This window comes from Myxine glutinosa, chromosome 3 (genome assembly GCF_964187855.1).
Source record: "Myxine glutinosa chromosome 3, kmMyxGlut1.1, whole genome shotgun sequence".
Classification (NCBI taxonomy): Eukaryota; Metazoa; Chordata; class Myxini; order Myxiniformes; family Myxinidae; genus Myxine; species Myxine glutinosa.
Window position 1 is genome coordinate 61,486,486 of NC_136263.1, and position 24,537 is coordinate 61,511,022.

General features: G+C 50.3%; 1 protein-coding gene across 2 annotated transcripts in view; it reads left to right on the forward strand.

Moving 5' to 3' along the window:
- The first annotated feature begins 8,069 nt into the window (after positions 1-8,069).
- Positions 8,070-24,537, forward strand: part of LOC137417283 (E3 ubiquitin-protein ligase TRIM21) — a 32,970-nt gene continuing 16,502 nt past the window's right edge. The window contains exons 1-7 of one of the 2 annotated variants that reach the window (XM_078774079.1): positions 8,073-8,497; positions 14,349-14,426; positions 15,644-16,086; positions 22,400-22,495; positions 22,847-23,080; positions 23,200-23,222; positions 23,426-23,544. In XM_078774079.1, coding sequence (XP_078630205.1) covers positions 8,326-8,497; positions 14,349-14,426; positions 15,644-16,086; positions 22,400-22,495; positions 22,847-23,080; positions 23,200-23,222; positions 23,426-23,544 — 1,165 coding nt within the window. In that variant the 5' untranslated portion in view covers positions 8,073-8,325. Of the gene's footprint in view, positions 8,498-14,348; positions 14,427-15,643; positions 16,087-22,399; positions 22,496-22,846; positions 23,081-23,199; positions 23,223-23,425; positions 23,545-24,537 lie in introns of both variants that reach the window. The other variant, XM_068103126.2, reaches the window with a different exon arrangement.

The window sequence follows — 24,537 nt, forward strand, 5'->3', positions numbered from 1 at the left end:
TCTGTGGAGAGGCTTTGTTGCAATGATCTCCAGCGGTTTGTGATCCGATTGCACCTTCACCTGTCTCCCATATGTGCACAGATGAAACTTTTCCAAACCAAATACAACTGCAAGGAGCTCCTTCTCTATCTGTGCATACCTGGTTTCTGCATCCGATAGAGCATGGGATGTCGTTCTTGGATCAGTGTAGCCCCAAGTCCAGTGTCCGAAGCATCCACCTGCAGTCAGCTCCTTCGATGGGTCATAGTACTTGAGCACTGGTTCGGCAGTAATCAGCCTATTGATCTGCATAACTTTCTCATGTACTTCTGACCACCACCAGGTGACATCCTTCTGTGTCAAAAACTCCAAAACTCCGACAAAAAACAACAACTGTGACTCTCCAAAAAAAAAGGCTGCTACACCCAATTAATGAGTGGGGTAAAACCCATCCCCCAGAGAGAAACGTCTACTCGAACACGAGTACCTCAGAACAAGGCCGGATAAGCTTCTCACTCTTTTGTTTGGTATCCACAGTTGACGCCACTCGAAATTATTGCTCCTACCGTAAAATGGGGTGAATAGGGACAGCAAGGTGAATAGGGACACAAAGTGAAAAAAAGTTCGGAAACTTTTTTCGCTGAAAATTGATAACCATACTGATTTGTTGATATTTGGGTTGAAAGTGTTCTCTTGTTTTTTTAAAAGCAACTTATAGTCCCTATTAACCCCATATATGGGTTAAATAGGAATAAATAGGATTTTTATGGCTGTCCCTATTCACCCCCGTTTTACGGGTGAATAGGGACAGTCACTAATACAAAAAAAGAATAATCAAGAAATAGGGAGTTTGGAGAAACTTTTTATCCCATATTTTTTTTCATTGGCACCATGGTTTATATTATGGGTGCATATTATGTGCATCCATCTGAGCTATCAATTTATCAATAAGTTGGAAACTCAGGATTGTTTCTTGATTATTACTCCCGCCCGGGAGTAATGCATTCGATCGTGTCCGTGTGTGTGTGTGTGTTCGTGAACAAGATATCTGGAAAAGTTCTGAACGGATTTGGATGAAAGTTGGTGGGATTATTGCACTTGGGATAAGGAAGAATTGGTTAGTTTTTGGTGATTTTTTTGATTTTTTTTTCTGTTTTCCTTTAAAAACCATTTTCTCTGCAATAATTGGACCGATTGAGAGCAAATTTTTACCATAGGAGCGACTCGGTCTGCAGAATATTTTAATGGTAATTATGACGTCACGGGTCACGTGGTTCGGTCGCCATATTGTTTTGAGTGAAAAACACAAAAATCCAATTTTCTCCAAAACGCCTGAACAGATCGAGGCCAAACTTTGCAGGCAGAATCGCATACCCATGACGAACAAAAAAGTCAGCGAGCATGATGTCATGCATCACATGTTTTCGGAGTTATGAAGTTTTTAAGCACAAACATTTAAAACCTAGCTCCTCCCTCATTTGTGATCCAATCGAGGGGAAACTTCACAAAACTGTTCAGCATATCAGTCTACTAAAATGGCCTTTTGGAATTTGCGATAGGCCACGTGGTTTGGCAGATATCGTTAATTAAACGCAGATAATAAAAACATTTATATCTCTTGGACCACTTCATTGATCGACGTGAAACCTCATACTGTAGTAGAAGTCATGAAGAGTAACAAGTGTGCAAAATTTGAAGATGATTGTATGTACGGTCTGGAAGCTGGAAGTTGTTATTGCGTGAAGAAGAAGAGTCTTCGACTGTGGACGATTAATTTATTTATCACACGTACAGACTTGCAGGCATCGTTTGACACAATCTCCCGGGTTAATTTGAACCTCAAATAAAATTATAATTCCAGATTTGTCAATGGCTGAGGTATATTAACAAACGAATAAAACAGATTTGGCAAAATTCGAACTTTTTAAAAAAAAGATCGCATATTCACCCAGGGTTGTGAGAGGCTGAAGAAACCTCGCATGGGCTTCCCAGACCAAATAAATAATTCTGGCTCTGCGATTTTCAGGTTTTTTTTACTCCCGCCAGGGAGTAATGCATTCGATCGTGTCCGCCCGTGTGTGTGTTTGTATGTTCATGTGTTCGTGTGTTTGTGAACAAGATATCTGGAAAAGCTCTGAACGGATTTGGATGAAAGTTGGTGGTAAAGCGTGGCGTTACGCGCGCTGCTTGTGAGCAAGGAGGAAGCGGACAAGCGGTAACATATAAACGTCTTTATTGTAAGACTACACTGTAACACTGAACTCTTCCGGGCTGGTCGCCCGGTGTATATCCTGAGGCCACGCCTACCCCTCGGGCGTGGCCACCGCCCACTTGGTGCGTGGAATGATGTCAACACGCCAGTGGGCTTATGTGTCCGCCACACACGCCCCCCCAGAATTCCCGCGCACCTGGAGGGCCAGTTTGCGGGGCAGACGAATGACCCGGCCGAAGCGCCCCCTGGCGATCGGCGGCGTCTGGGGTGCAGGGATACCAGGTGGGATGCCCCTGGCTGCCCCTGGGATGGGTGCAGGACCGGGGGGCGCCGTGGCGGCGGGGCTGGGCGGTGCCGGGGGTCCGCCCGCAGGAGGGCGGCCCCGACGTGGGGGTCGGGCCACTGGCGGTGGATGGTCCACATCGAGGTGGGCCGGCTTGAGGCGGTCTACCGAAACGCGGTCAGGAGTACCGCCGATGTCCAGGGTGAAGTGCTTCGCCCCGGTCTCCAGCACGCGGAAAGGCCCGTCGTACGGGGGCCGCAGTGGTGTCCGATGGGCATCGTGGCGGACGAAGACGTACTCCGCCGTGCGAAGCTCCGGGGCGACGTGCGTCGGTGGGTGCCCGTGGCATGCCGTTGGCACCGGGGCGAACCTCTGGGCGGTCTCTTGCAGAGCGGAGCGCTGCTGTGCCGCGGACCATGGTGCCGTGGAGTCGGGGAGGAACTCGCCCGGCACCCGCAGCGGTTGCCCGAAGACCAACTCCGCCGCGGATGCGCGCAGGTCCTCCTTGGGCGCCGTCCGGAGGCCCAGCAGGACCCAGGGGAGCCTGTCGACCCAGCCGCCGTCGCGGAGGGTGGCCCGGAGCGCGGCCTTCAATGAGCGGTGAAATCGCTCACACAGGCCGTTAGCCTGGGGGTGGTAGGCCGTGGTTCGGTGCAGCCGGACCCCGAGCCCCTGCGCAACCGCCCCCCAGAGCTCCGAGGTGAACTGGGGGCCGCGGTCGGATGAGATGTCTGAGGGGGCGCCGAAGCGGGCGACCCAGGTGGCGATGAAAGCCTGCGCGACATCGGCCGCCGTTGTCGACGCCAAGGGCACGGCCTCCGGCCACCGGGTGGTGCGGTCCACCATGGTGAGGACGTGGGTGAAACCCCGCGAGGGGGGCAGAGGTCCCACCAGGTCCACGTGGACGTGGTCAAACCGGCGTTCCGGCACCGTGAACGGGGCCAACGGGGCCTGGGTGTGCCGGTGCACCTTGGCGCGCTGGCACGCGAGGCATGTCCTGGCCCAGCCGCGGACGGCCTTCCGGAGGCCATGCCAGACGAACTTGTCGGCGATCAGCCTTTGGGAGGCCCTCGCGCCCGGGTGGGACAGGCCGTGGATGGCGTCAAACACCTGGCGCTGCCAGCCCGCGGGCACAATGGGGCGAGGACGCCCGAGGGAGACGTCGCACAAGAGGGCCGCGCCCGCGCCGTCGAACGGCACCTCGGTGACGCGGAGGCCCGTGACGGCGGTCCGCAAGGCCTGGACGTCGGGGTCAGCGGCCTGGTCCGCTGCCATCCGGGCATAGTCGATGCCGAGGTGGACTGCGTGGGCGACGGCCCGGGAAAGGCAATCCGCCACCGGGTTGTCCTTCCCCGCGACGTGCTGGATGTCCGTCGTGTACTCGGACACGGCCGAGAGGTGACGCTGCTGCCGGGCCGACCACGGCTCGGTGACCTTGCCCATCGCGAAGATCAGCGGCTTGTGGTCGACGAAGGCAGTGAACGCCCGGCCCTCGAGCAGATGGCGGAAGTGCCTGACCGCCAAGTGAAGTCCGAGCAACTCGCGGTCGAAGGTACTGTAACGGCGTTCGGGCGGGCGAAGCTGCCGGCTAAAGAACGCCAGCGGTTGCCAAGCTCCACGCACCCATTGCTCGTGCACCGCGCCCACCGCGTAGTCCGAGGCATCGGTGGTGAGGGCGATCGGTGCATCGGGCGCCGGGTGCGCGAGCATGGTGGCGTTAGCCAAGGCGAGCTTCGCGCCCGTGAACGCCGTGTCCATCTGCTCGGTCCAGGTAACGTCGCCTTTGCCCGGCTTACCTCGGAGAGCTTCGTGCAGGGGGCGCAGGAGCTGGGCGATACGGGGCAGGAACCGATGGTAAAAGTTCACCATGCCCAGGAACTCCTGCAGCCCTCTGATCGTGCGGGGGCGCGGAAACCCCTTCACCGCCTCCACCTTGGCCGGCAGGGGGACGGCTCCGTGCCTGGTGACACGGTGCCCCAGAAAATCGATTGTGGCGGCGCCGAACCGGCACTTTGCGGGGTTCACAATCAGGCCATGCTGGCCCAGGCGTTCGAAGAGCGTGCGGAGGTGGCGTAGGTGCTCTTCGCGGGACGCGCTGGCGACGAGGATATCGTCCAGGTAGACGTAGACAAAATCCAAGTCGCGCAGGACGCTGTCCATCAGTCGCTGGAACGCCTGAGCCGCATTCTTCAGACCGAAGGGCATGCGCAGGAACTCGAAGAGTCCGAATGGCGTGATGACCGCCGTCTTCGGGACGTCCTCCGGCCTGACGGGGACCTGATGGTAGCCGCGTATGAGGTCCACCTTCGAGAAGAAGGACCTGCCCGCCAAACGGGCGGAAAAGTCCTGAATGTGGGGGACGGGGTAGCGGTCGGGAGTCGTGGCGTCATTGAGACGGCGATAGTCCCCGCACGGTCGCCATCCCCCGCCGGGCTTCGGCACGATGTGCAGCGGCGACGCCCAAGCGCTCTCTGAGCGCCGAACGATGCCGAGTCGCTCCAGGGTAGCGAACTCCGCTTTTGCCACCGCCAGCTTCGTCGGCTCGAGGCGGCGTGCCCGGGCGTAGACCGGTGGCCCGACGGTGGGGATGTGATGGGCCACCCCGTGCTTGACGGCCCCCGCCGAGAAGGTGGGCCGCGTGAGGGCCGGGAAGCCGGCGAGGAGGCGGGTGAATGCGTCCGCTGCCGGAAGCGTACAGACCAACGTGGCCGGAACCGAATCGTTCGGCAAGCCGCTTGGCAAGCCGCTCGTTGAGCTGGGCAACGCACATGCGAGCGAGCTGAACGTCTCAGCCTGGACAAGCCGTCTGCGCTTGACGTCGACCAGGAGCCCATTAGCGCACAGGAAGTCCGCGCCAAGCAGTGCCATGGGCACGTCGGCGGTGACGAACGTCCATCGGAAAACCTGCCCTCCAAACCGCAGAGAGAGGCAGCGTTTTCCGTACGTACGGATGGGCGTCCCGTTCGCGGCAAGCAGCGCGGGGCCCCCACCCGCGGCGTGCTTGTCTGACGTGCCGGCGGGAATGACACTCACCTGTGCTCCCGTGTCGCACAGGTAACGGCGCCCGGAGAAGGTGTCCGTTATGAACAGCAGGCTGCTCGAACGGCCGGCGCTCATCGCCACAATTGAGCGCCGGCCCGGGCGTTTCCCGACCCGTTGAAGGAGCACGGCGGATGACACCGCCGAGCTTCGTGGCCGAACTTGGCGTGGAACCAGCACCAGGTGGTGGAGCTGGAGGAGCGCGGCTGGCTCCGCCAGGCCGGTGGAGTCGACGGGTTTCCCCGCGGTGGCGGTTTTCGCCGCGGCGGTGGGCGGGGCGTGGCGGCGTTCACGAGGTGCGTATCAGCATGCTGCTGAAACTCAGCGTGCTGTAGAAGATGATGCTGTGGAACAGCAGCGTCGAAGGCCGTGACGGCCACGCCAACGCTCGCCCGCGTGTCCGAAGCGGCGAAGTACTTGTCCGCCTCGGCCGCCAATGCTCGGGGTTCCGTTAGCCCGGTCCCGGCCAACGCGAGGCGAACCTGCGCTGGAAGTTGGCGACGGAAAAGCGCCCGGAATAGCGAACCGGGGGCTTCGTCGCCTAACAGTGACAGCATATGGTCCATTCGGACCGACGGGCGCGTCTCACCGAGCTCGGGGAGATCCAGGAGGCGGTCGGCCCGTGCGTCGTCCGTGAGGCCGAACGTGGCTAGGAGTAGCCGCTTGAGTGCCTCGTACTTGTGGCCGTCCGGTGGGTGGCGAAGGACGGACACAACTCGAGCGGCCGTGCCGGGCCCGAGGGAGGCGACGACGTGGCAGTAGCGCGTGTCATCGCCGGTGAGGTGCCGAAGCTGAAATTGGGCTTCGGCCTGGACGAACCAGACTTCGGCCTGAGCCTCCCAAAATTCCGGAAGTTTGACGAAGGCGGCCATGGCGATGGCGTCGCGTGTGGAAGGATCGCTCCGGCAGATCCAACGTCGAGGGTCACCAGTAAAGCGCGGCGTTACGCGCGCTGCTTGTGAGCAAGGAGGAAGCGGACAAGCGGTAACATATAAACGTCTTTATTGTAAGACTACACTGTAACACTGAACTCTTCCGGGCTGGTCGCCCGGTGTATATCCTGAGGCCACGCCTACCCCTCGGGCGTGGCCACCGCCCACTTGGTGCGTGGAATGATGTCACCACGCCAGTGGGCTTATGTGTCCGCCACAGTGGGATGATTGCCCTTGGGATAAGGAAGAATTGATTAGTTTTTGGTGAAGCTCAGGATATTATTCCGGATCCCGGAATTTTTTTGGGGAATTTTTTTGGGAAAGATTTTTTCTGTTTTACTGCATTAAAGCTTTTATTCTTATTCTTAAATGATGTTTATCTCCTCCAATTCCGAGATATATCAAAATAGATTCTCTGACAGTAAGGGCCTACTTTCTTTTTCATTTATTGTTTTGGGGAGAGGGGATGTTAAACAAAACGTATTATTCCAACTAAACGCACGACGGGAGTATGCGCTCTGCTGAGTGGCGTTCTCGTTATTTTTTTGTATTAGTGACTGTCCCTATTCACCCATAAAACGGGGTGAATAGGGACAGCCATAAAAATCCTATTTATTCCTATTTCACCCATATATGGGGTTAATCGGGACTATAATTGGCTTTTTTTAAAAACAAGAGAACACTTTCAACTTAAATATCAACAAATCCGTATGGTTATCAATTTTCAGCGAAAAAAGTTTCAGAACTTTTTTCAGTTTGTGTCCCTATTCACCCCCATTTTACGGTACCACTTCTGACACCATGTAATAGTCCCCGTCTTGCTGGATAGAAGACTCATGGACAACTTGTTCGGGTTCACATACACGGAGCAACCTTTATTCCTCTACTCGGTTCACGTCCCTCGACAAGATGGAGCTCCCTCTAACCCGACACCCGCACTCGCTCTCTATCGCCCCCTGGCGTTATCCACCTTTCAGTGAAGATCCGGATCCGGCCTGTCAGTGGATTACAAAACCTAAATCGTTCAGCCTGGCAGAGGTATGCGTTATATCCTGGATTTGTGAATACACCGAATTATTCCGGTCTGCATAACCCCGTGGACGAAACACAACGTAAAAACATGGGGGTCTTAAGCACGATGCTTTCCTTACTGCGCATGCGCACATTCTCCTGAGGACGTCAGCGCGTTAACATTAATGACGTCAGCTTCCACACATTTCACTGCACAACAGAACACTGAGAACAGTATTCGCTCTCTTCCGATTTCCGTTCTAGTTTTCAAATGCATTTCTCACACAAACGGTCAGAAAAACGGAAAATGAAATAACTGATGAGCTTCGGCCCTTCATGCCTGCACTCGACTAACGTAACACCAGATACCCTCACCCGTCCATACTCAAGCTACCTGCAAGTACAATTCCTTCCTGTACAGTATCCCTGTACTGTACCCCTATATAGTCTGTCTCCAATGCATATCTAGGTACGTATCCAAGTCCAATTTAAATCTGTCTATTCTCTCTGTTGCCATAATATGCCATTTAATCGACGACATTATTTCTGCTTAAGAATCATTTTCGCGAAAAAGCTTTAAATGTCCATTAAGATCATTGGTCAATGCTCGGTCGTCAGGAGGGGGTGGGCCTGGTACTGGTAGGTCTGGTGGGTCTTGTACGCTTGGTAATGGTAGGTCTGGTGGGTCTGCTAGACCTGGTCAATAGGTTATAGGTTCCTTGTCAATGGGTGGTGTGATCAAAACAAAAGCTCGGCGTGTACTGTACGTGGTACTTCATAGTGGTTGACAAGTGGTGATCCTTATTTTGGACACGTGACTACACATCACAACTCAAATTGCAGGAAACCATAAAACCGAATCTTCTGCAATGAAGCCGCCATTGACAAAACCACGACGACGACTGGATGAACAACCATCAATAAGTCATTTCTTCGGCCTGACGACAAGTCTCAAGTGTCGTCTCTCTCAAGCGTCCACTCCCGCCCGGTGCCGCCAACACAACACCAACCGTCGTCGTGTCACTGTCACCAACATCGGAGGTAAGCTACCTCGTGTCACTGTCACCAACATCGGAGGTAAGCGTAAGCTACCTCGTGTCACGTACAATTCATATCTACCTCACCTGTAACTTTAAAAATATTTTCCAACTTATCGAGTTATCGTACGAAATGTAAATTGAAATTTTCGAGTGACGAAAATATTGTCACGATTGACATTTAAACCTTTGATCGAGCAAGGAAGGAATCATGTTCTGCAACGTCTTTCAAAGTGCGTCACTTCCGGCGTTTCTGGTTTTTTTTTTTTTTTTTTTTGGTGTACAAAATCGAGGCTCGTGCAAGACCTAACATTAATCACAAAAAAGGACAAACGGACACAAAGCATACAATAAAGGGAGCGGGAGACAAGATGGGGAGAGAGAGGGAAGCACACAAGTACAACAGTAGAGAACAGGGTGATCAGGAGATCTGTGGGAGGGAGAGGGCTTGGGGGGAGGGGGCATGGGAAGGCGGGGGAGGGGTGTTATTTAAACTTGTTACATAGCATGAACCTTCGTACCCCACCAAGTCCTCGTATCCCACTAGCCCCTCGTATCCCACTAGCCTCTCGTACCCCACCAGCCCCTCGTACCCCACCAGCCCCTCGCACCCCACCAGCGTCTTACACCCCACCAACTCCTCGCACCCCACTAGCTCCTCGCACCCCACCAGATCCTCACACCCCATCATCCCTTCGCACCCCACCAGCTCCTCGCACCCCACCAGCCCCTCGCACCCCACCAGCCCCTCGTACCCCACCAGCCCCTCGTACCCCACCAGCCCCTCGCACCCCACCAGCCCCTCGTACCCCACCAGCACCCTCATACCCCACCAGCGCCTCACACCCCACCAACCCCTCGCACCCCACCAGCCCCTCATACCCCACCAGCCCCTCGCACCCCACCAGCTCCTCACACCCCACCAGCCCCTCGCACCCCACCAGCTCCTCATACCCCACCAGCTCCTCATACCCCACCAGCCCCTCGCACCCCACCAGCTCCTCATACCCCACCAGCCCCTCATACCCCACCAGCCCCTCGCACCCCACCAGCTCCTCACACCCCACCAGCCCCTCGCACCCCACCAGCCCCTCGCACCCCACCAGCTCCTCACACCCCACCAGCCCCTCGCACCCCACCAGCTCCTCATACCCCACCAGCCCCTCGTACCCCACCAGCTCCTCGCACCCCACCAGCTCCTCGTACCCCACCGGCCCTTCGCACCCCACCGGCCCCTCGCACCCCACCGGCCCCTCGCACCGCACCGGCTCCTCGCACCCCACCAGCCCCTCGTACCCCACCAGCTCCTCACACCCCACCAGCCCCTCGCACCCCACCAGCCACTCGTATCCCACCAGCCCCTCGCACCCCACCAGCTCCTCACACCACACCAGCCTCTCACACCCCATCAGCTCCTCACACCCCACCAGCTCCTCACAACCACCAGCTCCTCACACCCCACCAGCTCCTCACACCCCACCAGCTCCTCACACACCATCAGATCCTCACAACCCACCAGCACCTCACACCCCACAAGCTCCTCACACCCCACCAGCCCCTCACTACCCACCAGTCACCCACTACCCACCAGCTCCTCACACCCCACTAGCTCCTCACACTCCACCAGCTCCTCACACCCCACCAGCTCCTCGCACCCCACCAGCCCCTCGCACCCCACCAGCTCCTCGCACCCCACCAGCCCCTCGTACTCCACCAGCCCCTCGTACCCCACCAGCCCCTCATACCCCACCAGCCCCTTGCACCCCACCAGCCCCTCGTACCCCACCAGCACCCTCATACCCCACCAGCGCCTCACACCCCACCAACCCCTCGCACCCCACCAGCCCCTCATACCCCACCAGCCCCTCGCACCCCACCAGCTCCTCACACCCCACCAGCCCCTCGCGCCCCACCAGCTCCTCATACCTCACCAGCCCCTCATACCCCACCAGCTCCTCGCACCCCACCAGCTCCTCGTACCCCACCGGCCCCTCGCACTGCACCGGCCCCTCGCACCCCACCAGCCCCTCGTACCCCACCAGCTCCTCACACCCCACCAGCCCCTCGCACCCCACCAGCCACTCGTATCCCACCAGCCCCTCACACCCCACCAGCTCCTCACACCACACCAGCCTCTCACACCCCATCAGCTCCTCACACCCCACCAGCTCCTCACAACCACCAGTTCCTCACACCCCACCAGCTCCTCACACACCATCAGATCCTCACAACCCACCAGCACCTCACACCCCACAAGCTCCTCACACCCCACCAGCCCCTCACTACCCACCAGTCCCTCACTACCCACCAGCTCCTCACACCCCACTAGCTCCTCACACCCCACTAGCTCCTCACACTCCACCAGCTCCTCACACCCCACCAGCTCCTCACACCCACCAGCCCTCACACCCTACCAGCGCCTCACACCCCACCAGCACCTCACACCCCACCCGCCCCTCACACCACACCAGCTCCTCACTACCCACCAGCGCCTCACACCCAACTAGCGCCTCACACTCCACCAGCTCCTCACACCCCACCAACTTCTCACACCCAACGAGCTCCTCACACTCCACCAGCCCCTCACTACCCACCAGCCCCTCACTACCCACCAGCGCCTCACACCCACTAGCTCCTCACACTCCACCAGCTCCTCACACTCCACCAGATCCTCACACCCCACCAGCCCCTCACACCCACCAGCTCCTCACACCCCACCAGCTCTCACACCCTACCAGTGCCTCACACCCCACCAGCCCCTCACAACCACCAGCTCCTCACACCCCACCAGCTCCTCCCACCCCACCAGCTCCTCACACCCCACCAGTCCTTCGCACCCCACCAGTCCTTCGCACCCCACCAGCCCCTCACACCCCACCAGCTCCAGAGGAGGCTCCCTGAGGATCTCCCAAATGAGTGGAGGTCTGAACTACAAGGTCAAGAGATGACCGTCAGCCCACGCAGGACTATTGATTACTCCCGCTAGGGAGTAGTGTGTGTGTGTGTGTGTGTGTGTGTGTGTGTGTGTGTGTGTGTGTGTGTGTGTGTGACGGGATAGGAGAGGGGTGAGGGGGAGTCTATGAGGGGAGGGGTGTGGGGGGAGTTTAGGAGGGAAGGGGCAAGGGGGGAGATTTGAAAGGGTTGGGGGATAGGGAGGATTTGGAGGGGAGGGGCAAGGGGGAAGATTTGAAAGACATGGGTGATGGCGAAGTTTTGGAGGGGAGGGGTGATGGGGAAGATTTGGAGGGGAGGGGTGAGATTGGATTTTAGAAAGTGTACGATTAATGGGAAACGAACATTTATTGCAAAATGAGTTTCTTGTGACCTTCGAGTCAAAAATACGTTTAAGGACGCTGGAGGGGGGATGGAGTGCAGGAGAGTTTCGGGAATGTAGAAAGGAGGAACAGTAAGAGATGGAATTTTTTTTGGAATGAATAGATTTGGTGAGCAAGTCGAAAGCACCCTTTTTAAGAAGAAGAAGAAAAAGGTGTTCTAATATACTACAGAATACAGTACTTCAGGGGAAAGTTTAAACATTTTAAAATTTAACAGTGAAAACTATCTGGGGAAATGGGGGTGAAAGAACGAACGAAACGAATAAACGAATAAGAACAACGAATAAGAACAGAGAAGGAAATGTTGTTTTGGTTGTTGTTTTTTTTTAGTTGAGATTTTAAACAAGGAAGTATGGGGTGGAAAGACTGGGAAAAACTGACAGAACGAAAGTAATTGGAGCACAATCGATGGACCGCTGAGAGAAAAACAAACCCTCAAGGTAGGACACGGTACAAGGCCTCAAAAGACGCGACACGAATTAACCGACGATTTTCTATACAGGTATGAAAGATTAACACCGAGAATCTTCCTCGGGACACACTATAGGTACACACACCGAAAGATAAATACAGTTTCGACAAAAACACAATTGTGAACAATTACTTAACTTCGAAAGCGTGAGAGCGTGGACAGCTTCGAAAAGACTTGACCTCGCCGACAAAGATCTCGCGAGATCTCCCATTTTTGGTTCGTTTGGAATGCATTTACTACTATAATTCAGCTTTTACTCGTGGCCGTAGAAGATTGACTACTATAATTTAGCTCAGCTTTTAATTGCGAAATGGGCCCAGCCCGGCCGAAGCGGCCTCGATCGACCTCGCCACCTATCCTATAACCTTCCCGGGGCCCGTCCTGACATTTTTGGTTCTTTTTGAATGAATTTACTACTATAATTCAGCTTTTACTTGCAGCCGTAGAAGATTGACTACTATAATTCAGCTCAGCTTTTAATTGCGAAATGGGTCCAGCCCGGCCGAGGTGGGCCTCGACCGGTCTCGCCACCTCACCTAAAACCTTCCCGGGGCCCGTCCCGACATTTTTTGTATTAGAGGATTCCTCCTATCTTTCACTGTTCAGGAGATTAGCTTGCGCAGACAAACAAACAAACAAACAAAAACTTTCTTTTATATATATAGATAGACTAGCTGAAAGCACCTGGCGTTGCCCGGGTTATTTTGGAATGAATTTACTACTATAATTCAGCTTTTACTCGCGGCCGTAGAAGATTGACTGCTATATTTCAGCTCAGCTTTTAATTGCGAAATGGGCCTAGCCTGGCCGATGCGGCCTCAACCGGCATCGCCATCTAGTCTATAACCTTCCCGGGGCCCGTCCTGACATTTTTTGTTCTTTTTGAATGAATTTACTACTATAATTCAGCTTTTACTCGCAGCCGTAGAAGATTGACTGCTATAATTCAGCTCAGCTTTTAATTGCGAAATGGGCCCAACCCGGCCGAGATGGGCCTCGACCGGCCTCGCCACCTAGCCTATAACCTTCCCGGGGCCCGTCCCGACATTGTTGGTTCTTTTTGAATGAATTTACTACCATAATTCAGCTTTTACTTGCGGCCGTAGAAGATTGACTACTATAAATCAGCTCAGCTTTTAATAGCGAAATGGGCCCGGCCCGGCCGAGGTGGGCCTCGCCACCTAGCCTACAACCTTCCCGGGGCCCGTCCCGACATTTTTTGTATTGGAGGTTTCCTCCTATCTTTCACCGTTCAGGAGATTAGCTTGCGCAGACAAACAAACAAAAACTTTCTTTTATAATATAGAGAGAAGAGAAGAGATATACAGAAGAAGAAGATAGAAGAGTAGCCTTGTTGGTTGTCTGCAGATGTTGGTTGTCTGCCAGAGATTCCCTGTTAATATTAACTCTCAAACAGCCCCATCTATAGCCTCAAAATGGTTAATTCATATGGTTTATATCGTGCCATTCAATGTTGTTGCTTCACCTTAAAGTAAATAATTTTTTTCTAAAAGGAAGCTTGGAATTATAGTTAAATAGAGAGGGCATAAATTTAAATGAAGAGGAAGAATCTGGCGACTGCTTGCATCATAAAAGAGCAAATCACCAATTAATGTCCCGATGTACCGTTTATTTATCCTCCACATGGTTGTTGTTTTCTCCTCGTACATGTATCCAAATAAAATTTCCTGTAGTTAAATGTTTAATTGGAAACGTTTTTGTGGAGCTCTCAATAAAAAGTATGTTTATTTTGCATTCACTAATTATGGATGAATACTTACGAGATAAATTATTTCGGAAACTTTATGAACGGCGATTTGGGTGATGATCACAGAAATCTTCTTCTTCTTTTTGCAACGATGGACGTGACGTCACTTTCGTCACCGGTTTGCGATCTTCCATCCTGGATATCGAGACGTGAAGCGACGCTTTGTTGTTCCTCGTTACTTCAGGGATCCTCGTTGATGAGCACTGGAGTCTAATAATAATAATAATCTTAAATCAAACGAATAATACTTTTAAAGTGAGGTGTTTCCTTGTGTGGGAAGGAAAAGAAGTTGGGTGGAAGACTGAAGTGAAGCGTGGTGCAGATTTCCTGGTTCCTCGAGTGTCCACGGTTGACCAAGGTCAGGGTGGTTGGATATTTGAGTCATTTCTGGGGTTAGAATGTTTACTGTTGTTGAAGAGGATGGGGTTGTGCTTGTCGGGCTTGGTTTCAGGAGGTGTTCAGTCGTAAGCTTAACCTGGTTCGGAGGTGTTGGGTTGTGGTTCGGAGGTGTTGGGTTGTGGTTCGGAGGTGTTGGGTTGTGGTTCGGAGGTGTTGGGTTGTGGTTCGGAGGTGTTGGGTTGTGGTTCGGAGGTGTTGGGTTGTGGTTCGGAGGTGTTGGGTTGTGGTTCGGAGGTGTTGGGTTGTGGTTCGGAGGTGTTGGGTTGTGGTTCGGAGGTGTTGGGTTGTGGTTCGGAGGTGTTGGGTTGTGGTTTGCTTTGGAGGTGTTGGGTTGTGGTTCGGAGGTGTTGGGTTGTGGTTCGGAGGTGTTGGGTTGTGGTTCGGAGGTGTTGGGTTGTGGTTCGGAGGTGTTGGGTTGTGGTTCGGAGGTGTTGGGTTGTGGTTTGGAGGTGTTGGGTTGTGCTTCGGAGATGGCTGAATGCAGCCACCTCCAAACCACAACCTGGGTGGAGGTGTTGGGTTGTGGTTTGGAGGTGTTGGGTTGTGGTTCGGAGGTGTTGGGTTGTGGTTCGGAGGTGTTGGGTTGTGGTTCGGAGGTGTTGGGTTGTGGTTCGGAGGTGTTGGGTTGTGGTTCGGAGGTGTTGGGTTGTGGTTCGGAGGTGTTGGGTTGTGGTTCGGAGGTGTTGGGTTGTGGTTCGGAGGTGTTGGGTTGTGGTTCGGAGGTGTTGGGTTGTGGTTCGGAGGTGTTGGGTTGTGGTTCGGAGGTGTTGGGTTGTGGTTCGGAGGTGTTGGGTTGTGGTTCGGAGGTGTTGGGTTGTGGTTCGGAGGTGTTGGGTTGTGGTTCGGAGGTGTTGGGTTGTGGTTTGGAGGTGTTGGGTTGTGGTTCCGAGATGGCTGAATGCAGCCACCTCCAAACCACAACCTGGGTGGAGGTGTTGGGTTTTATGTTCAACCTGGTTTTGAGGTCTTGTTGTATCTTGTATGGTTAACATGGTTTGAAGGTGTTGGATTGAACACGTAGCCGTGTTTTGAGGCATCAGTACATGTTTTATTTAACCAGGTGTGCATCGGACCAAAAACGTAATTTATTTTTAAATCGAGGTCAATATTAATGGCCTTTCAAAACAAATATTTTAATATTTTACTAGCATTTTTGATGGATTTCTTCCTGTGTAGGTTGTTGTGAACACGTCTTGTTTGCTCCCATAATGACCTCTGCTTCTGTTGCTGAACTTGGAAGGGAAGAGCTCATATGCAGCGTGTGTTTGGAGCTGCTCGATGACCCGGTAACCCTAGGCTGTGGTCACTCCTTTTGTCTGGAGTGCGTGAATCGGTACTGGGCCATCAGAGGAGGTACCACCACTTACATCTGTCCAAACTGTCGTGAGGTTTTCCCCCAAAAACCTCAGCTCAAAAAGAACGTGATGATAGCCAGCATGGTCACACAGATGAAATTGGGTGTGGAGGAGCAAGAAAAACGACCCCGATGTCCAGATCACGGGAAGTTGATTCAACTCTACTGCAAAGATGATGACAGCTTGATGTGCTTCATGTGCATGACGGTAAAGCACCAACAACACAAAGTGATTGCAGTTGAAGTCGCCCACGCTGAGTTCAAGGTAAATTAATCCATCGGTTGTGGACTACCGAAAGTAATCTGGTTGTGTTATGCTTTCTGAAACTTGTTCATCTCTCATGTTAACTAACAGTTACCAATATTTGGTTGGTACAGTAATTTGTTAATTTGATAAGCAAATGATGTCAAACCAAATTCCAACCTGGTCATTCACCTGAGTGCGTTTATGCCTGGTTTTGGCTTAACGTTTAAGGTAGCCAGTTTAAGATCTTAGGGTCTTGAGTTCAAGCCCTTGTCGTGCCGTTGAATTAACACCAGGCCGGTCGACTCAGCCCGTCATCCTTCCGTGGTCAGCAAAATGAGTACCAGTTATCTGGTACGGGGGTAGTGCATCAGCGGCACAGCCTAGTCCTAATGACCTGCTTCTTGACAAATGCCCTCTTGCATTACTCACCACATTCACAGCAGCTTAACTAAATAAGTAACAGAACGAAATGCAACTACAATCATAGACATAAAGTAGAAGGGCACTCTGTGGAGCGCATAACTCCGCCAGGCTGAACAGTTTGTTTTGTATCCTATTGATAGGCTGGATCTGGATTCGGACCTGAACCAAAATCTAATTGGCTTGTTCTTGTCACCAAACCAACTCGTTCACCAAGTTTAGTCATAACTTGTCCATAACTTTTTGAAATATAATGTTATATATCACTTTTCGCCCTCTCAATGGTGAAGAATCACTTAATAATTAAATAATTCCTGTGTCGGAATTCATATTCAGAACTTCACCAAAATCGAATCGATTAGTTATTGTCACATACACTACCTCTCTGCCAAATCTCGTCCAAATCCGTCCACAACTTTTTGAGATATATTGTTGACAGACAGACAAACAAACAGACAGACAGGGGTGAAAACATAACCTCCATCCACCTTCGGTGGTGGAGGTAATAACAAAAGCGAGAATTGCTTTGCAATGCATGTCGCCTACCGATATGATATTTCTCCAAGTCCAAAAAGAGCATAATAACTGAAAAATTGCCAAAACGCCCTGAAACTCGAACTTGTTCTGTAACTTGTCATGATAAAGCCGTGTACCAAGTTTCAGTTGAATATGTTAAAGGGTATGGGAAAAAGTGTGAAAAAGTACAGGTGGGACAGACTAACAGACAGACAGACGGAGAGAAAACCTATAGACCCCTCCGGTAAAACCGGTAGGCGACGAAAGCAAATGCTTGTATTCTTAAACTTGTATTCCTCATCACCAAATGTTATGAAGAAATAACACGGTGTAACATCTGTTCGAGCAACCTTAAATACTCATTTCTTGTATTGTGACCGATTTTGCCCTTTAACCTCTATAAGATCGAACCTGCCCTCTTGAAAACCTTGTAAATCGACACCGAAAAAAATTCATCTTTCTATAATTCACCAAATGTCCGTCCGTCCGTTCGAAGGTACCGCAAAAACGGCTCAACCGATCGCAACGATATTTTGGGTGGGTATTCCTGGGACCCCTGAGAGTAAAATAGGCCATATTGTTTTTCCAATTTTCCAGTTTTTCCAAACACGATGAAATAATATTTACCGATATGAACAGTGATGTGGCTTTTGTTGAAATTCTACAAATACTGTTTATTATACGTATCAGGAGAGAGTAGATCCGACTCCTGACGAACTCTTCCTATATAAACGTGCGGCTCCGAAGTACCATGGCAGCGTGTGCAAAGCGACTGAGAAACAGGTGTAGCGGCCGCTTCCGTGTTACAGATTCGGCGCGCACTTTTCACACATAAACGTGCGACTGAGAAAGACGTGTAGCTGCCGCTTCTGTTTTGCAGGATTCAATCTTTTTTCAAAATGGGCGCCATGTACTGTTTACATTTTGATGATTTGCGTGTGATATGATTTAACGTTTAACGGATGTTTATATGAATCGTTTAAAATAAAAAAAGCCTTCAATTTCTGATATTTTGCCTTTTCATTTGGGCTTCCCAATTGTAGCCCCGCCCATACGGCGGGTACCGTTGCTCGTGAAAATAATTTCAAAATGTTGGTCAGTGCAAACCGTATTGCTTAAAGTGGCTACATTTAACAGGTGGCCATGTAATCAAAGTTGTCTGTTGCAAAATATTGAACTATGCAAACACAAATGCCAAGTAGGTTGGCCGCATAAGACAGATTGCCATATATTTGAAAATAGGTCAAAAGGCAAAAATACTTCTAGGACACCCTGGAGGTGTATCAGTTTACTCTGTTTGTGAACATGTACACCTTTGCCAAATTATGAAATTAAGACATTGGACTAATGTCTACCTGCTTTAGTCTGTAGGGACTGTGACGGTATTTTTTGTGCCAAGCCTTGTCTGGATTGGTTAAAATATAAATGCTTGGAAGGCCAGAATTGTAAATTTTGCAACCAATGTTGACCTTTCATCCCTTTAAAGTTGATAAAAAGACGAGATCAAAGTCTACTTGGTTTACTCTGTAGGGGTGGGCTGTGGTGAGGTATTTTGTTTTGTTGTTTTGTGCCAGTCTGCATTGGTGAAATTTCAAGGTTTGGCAAGCCAATAACCATAATTTTGTGACGAATTTTGATCTTTGATTAATATATGGATTAATGTATGGCTAAGAAAACAACTCCAAGCCAAAATCTGGTAGATACAGTATATACGCAATTCTCTCTCTCCCTCTCTCTCTCTGTGGCTTTGTTCCTTGTGTACAGCCATATCCTTTAAGTTACAAACTCCAAACTCAGGGTACAAATACATCTTTGTGTAGCAGCTAACACAGGCTCTATGTGGCCACGGCCTCATGCGGGGTTGTGAGGTTAGGGGGGCGGGTAGGATGGGCGGAGGGGATGTATGTTCACTCTTTTTGTAAATGTGTAGTGGTGGCAGAGGATATTACAATTTCCTTTTTAGCTCACCTAGAACGTAGTTCCGGGGAGCTTATGCAATGGTGCATCGCCCATCCTTCTACCGACTCCTCTCCGGCCTTGCTCCCCCAGCTCTCTCTGTGCTCTGTCCCCCCAATATTCCTTCAGGTCGCACAAGATCTGCCTGGAACCCTCTTATGGTTAAACTGCCAAAGTCTAGGCTCTCTGCTCACCTTCACTCTTTCATTCCCCTTTTCTCCCACCTCTGGAACAAACTCCCCCACTCCCTTCAATCCCACTCCTCCCTCCAGGTCTTTAAAACAGCTGTTCACCACCATCTCTTATCGTCCCCCATCAAAAACCTTGATCTTTTCTACCCCCGGTAATTCACCCCAGAGTCCTTGCAGTGTTCATATGTTTTAATCCTCTCCCACCTCCCCCCAAGTCCTCCCGATGTCCCTGCTCTCAAATGTTGTGTTTGTGTCCTTCCCCCTCTTCCCCCTCTCTTTTGTGTCCTTCCCCCTCTCTCCCCATCTTGTCTGCCGCTCCCCTTGTTTTTTGTGTTTTGTGTGTCGGTTTGTCTTTTTGTGTGATTAATGTTAGCTCTTTCACGAGCCTCGATCTTGTATACAAAAAAAAAAAAAAAAAAATCGCCCGTGCGCCAGTCGGTAAACACATGCAACTTCTCTGACATCGCTGATGGGGTTGTGAGCAAACTTGGCACAAATTGTATTTGTTATGTTGTGACTAAAGTTTGTTCACGGCATTAAAGAAAGCATCGGGGTATAAGGGGGTCTATCAGGCATCAAAGTGGGTCCAGGTTTGACACCCCCCCCCCCCCCCCCCACCCCTCCAACCTCCCCAAAATAGGTATTTGCTTTCTTCTCAGAACCGACACATACAATCCCGATGAAACTTGACCACAACGTTCCGTTCATCACCCATGTTGTACCAACGTTTATTCCTGGCATTTAAAAAATCGGGGCCTAAGGCGGTCTGGGGGAAGGGGAGGGGGATTGCCCCCCAAAATAGGTATTTGCTTTCTTCTCAGAAACTACACACACAATTCTGATGAAATTTGACCACAACCTTCATCACATGTGATGTACCAATATTTGTTCAAGGCATTAGAAAAATCGGGGTCTGAGGAGGTATACGGGGAGGGGTATTTTTTATATTATTAAATAAGGTATTTTAAAATAAGTATTTTGTTTGTTTAAAGTCTTATGATTATGTTTGTATGATTGTGCATACTGCCCTGTCTTCTAACAACCATTGGAATTGGTTCAAAATACCGTGATACTGTTTAAAATATGTTTTAGTCAGAGTAGTACACTGCTTTATTCTACCATATCAGCACCCAGGGGTATTGCCCATATTTTTTACTTGGGCAATGCGGAGGTTAAAGCACTCTTCGCACAGGTAAATGTGTCCTTCCCTTATCCCCATCCCCCCTAAATGGAGGTGCCTGTCATCGTATGTGAGACATTTCTAGTGGGAAGGGACATCAGGACAAACTGAGGGGGGAAAGGGGTGCGGGTGGGGAGTGGGACGTGAGGATGCGGAGGTGGAGTGGGGGCAGGGGCTAAAGCACTCTCTGCACGTGTTGCAAAGTAATGGCAGTGACCAATATAGCAATTTTTCGCAAACATGGTGACAAATTGGTCCGTCAGTAAAGCACCAGGTAGGCTCTGCTGGTCTACGTATAAAAGTGTGTATTTGTCTGTCCCCTTCATAAGGACGAGTTGAGGAGGGTTTTAAAGGCCAATCTTTTAACACGACTGTATGTTCACTACGGTCTGTTTCTTAAGGACAAAAAACTCAAAAAAAGAAAACATTTCCCGTAAAGGAATAATTACATCTCTTCTATTGGAATTGTAGATGGTCATTTGCAAACAAAGCCTCAAGAGCGGTCTACAGAAGCGCTAAACGAAAAACAAAAAAACAAAACAATAAATATAAATACAAGGTGCAGGGAGGTGAAATTTGCTGCAAATGATGTGCAACACGTGCAAAGTAAACCGAGTGTTAATTTACGCCCATAGGATGTCTAATATATAAAGAAGATGCAAGCATACCTGGTGCTAGGCCGATGCTTCAGACTTTGGCATGCTCATGAGGCTGTACGGTCCATCATTTTTGACGGGCTTTTATACTAGTTTGGTATAAAGGTATTTTTGTGTAAACTCTGGGAAGTTTGAAATGACCTTTATTCCAAATATCATCTCTATTGACTCAAATATAAGAGAATGGAAAAACAAAATATGTGATTTTTGTTTGTGTTTTGCCCGAAAGAGGGCACTTAAAATTGGTACTGGTGGCCTAAGTCTACAAAATATAGGGGATCTTGATTTATTGGACCAAGGTAACCCCATACCAAATTTGAAGTGGATTTGCTCAGAAATAAAGGAATGATGTGCCATTGTAATCTGTTGTGAAATGTATATATCTCCGTGGCCCGCATCAAGGGTGAAGTCATGACAATAGTTATCCCCATGCGTTTTGAAAAAATAAAAAAACCAAAAAGTGGGGGGAGATATTGTAATCGGTTCCGTCTGTCTGTCCGTCATGATATCTCCTTCTAAACTGTTGGGCAGAAATTCACTAAACTTGGTAGTTATTATCACCACATGGCATGAACATGTAAGAGCAGTGCCATTTTGGCCCCGCCTCCTGGGGCGTGGTCAAACAACAACAACAACATGCATTTTAAGGCCATTTTCCCTGCTAGAGCGGGGGTTAGCCTTGTGGGTCCCATGACAATCTTCTCCATTTTGCCCTATTTTCTACATCTCCCCTTGTTAACCCCCTTGCCCGCATTTCTTCTTCCACCATCTTTAGCCAAGTCTTTCTTGGTCTTCCCCATCCTCTACTTCCTTCTACATTCATTTCCGTCACTCTTCTCAACCAGTCACTTTCATCCTTCCTCAACACATGACCAACTCCTGGGGCATGGTCAAAAGGTCAAATTCAGAAAAATGCAATTCCGGGCACATTTTTAAATGAAACTTTGTAAATGCAATCAACATTAGGGGGACACATGAAATATGTAACTTTTTGGGATTTAATAAATGGTTTATACCCCAGTGAGTGGGGACTTAGGGTCACAGGGGTCATAGTGGGAAATAGTTTTTTTCCACTCATTTTGAAATTGGGTCATTCTCGGTGTAACTTTTTGCCATATTTCAACTTTGCTTTAGGTGGAAAGCGTGGGGATTTGCGATGGCAAATCATTTGGCAAAATTTGCGATTTGCGATGGCGATGGCACGCCATGAACTTCGCTCTAGGTTTTATTTGGTTCGGGAGATTTTGGGTAGTGCTGTCTTTTTCATAGCATCTTGCTGCCTGTTCTGGGGGTAGGTTTGAGGGTAAGGGGGTGATCTATTTTAAATAATTTGAGATTGGGTATAAAAGCAATCCACTTGGAACTAATGATATCTCTCGCCACAACTTTTTGGTTCCCTACGATGCATGCAGGACAGCTTGTCTGCACAATCTGCTCAAGTGGAAGAGTCGAAGAAATATCTCGAGTCCAACCTGCTGCAGTTGAAGCAGAAGCATGCGAATGGAGAGGTATTACAGGCATTCAAAAAGCTATATGCAGGAGATGCCCACAATAGGCCAAGATGCCCAAAAGTTGTATAAACATGTATATTAAACACTCAAACTTGGTGAGGAAACAAGGCACAGATCATGTCCCATATCAACTATTGCCGCATATTGTTAACAATGGTCGTCCGCCACACGAGCACCTTGTCTCTGTCCTGCTGCGTTTCTGTTGTACTATTTATGATGTACCACTTCCACCTTATGCCACACACCCTCATTTTTTGTATTGTACAACCTTCCAACCCTGACTCATTCTGGAATAGTTTTTTTTTTTAGTACATGAACCCGTATTGACATACTACCGATGTCATGCAGGGCTCAGCTGGGGATGTTGTGGCTGCGTTGGAGCGCAAACGAGGTAAACTGCACGAACTTGTGGACGAAACATTTGAAGTGATGAAAAAGAGACAAGTGGAACAGGAGAGGTTACAGCGTGTGCTGCTCGAGAAGCACATTATGGAGGTGGAACAGAAACTGAAACGTGTTCAGGAGACAGAGTTGAGCCTGAAGGAAGCTCTGCAGGAAGCTCAGGCAGTTGTCTTTCTGCAGGTCAGCTGGATTTCACCATCATCCCTGTGCATATCATGGTTAAACCTCAATGCTTTTCTGAGTTAATGGATGGTAGAAAAGCAGTTATGTTGATCGCTGCTTATCTTTTGCCATTTCAGGATCACAAAGATGTCCAGTGCAGGTAGGGATGAGTGGTGGTGAAGTGTGAGTAGAAGAGGGAGGTGGGATCCCTTCCCCATTGTTGTGCATTTGGCATACTGGTGTGCTCCTCTTCAGTCATTCAATTCTCACTTCCTAATGGAACTCTCCTCGCCCTCAAGTTTCCTTGATGCTTGCTGTGCTGCGGCCATTCTCATCACCGTGCATTTTCCTGTTTGTGTGCAGGCTGGACTCTGTGCGGGACATGCAGCACACACTTCCTGGCGTGCTGGATTTTACCAAAGAGCAGCATGAGCTGGACTCACTTATCCAACTGAACAAGACCTTCCTCGAGGAAATGCAGAGTGAGTGGAATTCGTTTAGAACTCGATCACCTTTGATTCATAGTTCAGTGTGTGATGAGCAATTGCTTCCAATGCTCCTTTACACTTGCCAGGCACCAAAAAAGAAGAAGAAGAATATTAACAACAAGATTTAGTTCCTCTGAAGATAAAACTGCAGTCTGAATGTACTTTGGCCAAGTTCGACATTCTCGTCCCATCGTCTCCTTTTGGATTGCACCACTGCTTGTTCTTTGTACGGCAATGATGTCACGTGCTGAGCGATGTTGACAGCGTTCTTTTGCTACACTGCCCGGTTATTTAAATCCATTTTACTTTCACCTCTCCAGCTCTTGCTTCGGTGGAGATCTTCACAGGGAATTATCACCGAATATCTCCCAAATGGATCGTGTGCAATGGTCTCCCAAATGGATTGGTGTGCAATAGTCACCCCTATGGATTTTCACAAGTTCACATCAATATCTCCCCACAACCGCTATTTCGTGTTCTAACACCCTCAATTTGATGGACAAGTACTCTCTTGATCAGAACCCGTTTTTTCACATTTGCTCTTGAACTCGAATGGTTGTGGCAGATTTCTGTGATGTTCCATAATATTATGTTTGTAGTGGGGAGGGGGGGGGGGGTGGAGGGTAGGGATACCTTAGTCCAGGTAGCTTGCCAGGTAGGTAGAGAGTTCATAGAAAATAGGTAGTGTGCTCCAACTGTCGTGAAGAAGAACAAACCTCGATGTATCATAAGAAGGAAATTTGTGTCGACCGGACGTCGGGTAAGCTTGTATCTTCGTCCCCATCAGAGGGGTGGGGCTTGTTAATTAGCGTGCACCCGATTCTAATTTATCTATAGAGATTGCATGGCTGTGTGCTTGATTTTATATATATCTATCTATCTATATATATATATATATATATATATATATATTGTTGCGGATTCGGGAGTCAGCTCTCCCCTTATCAAGGGGGGGGGGGGGGGTTAATCCCCTTGTCCTTTTAAGCT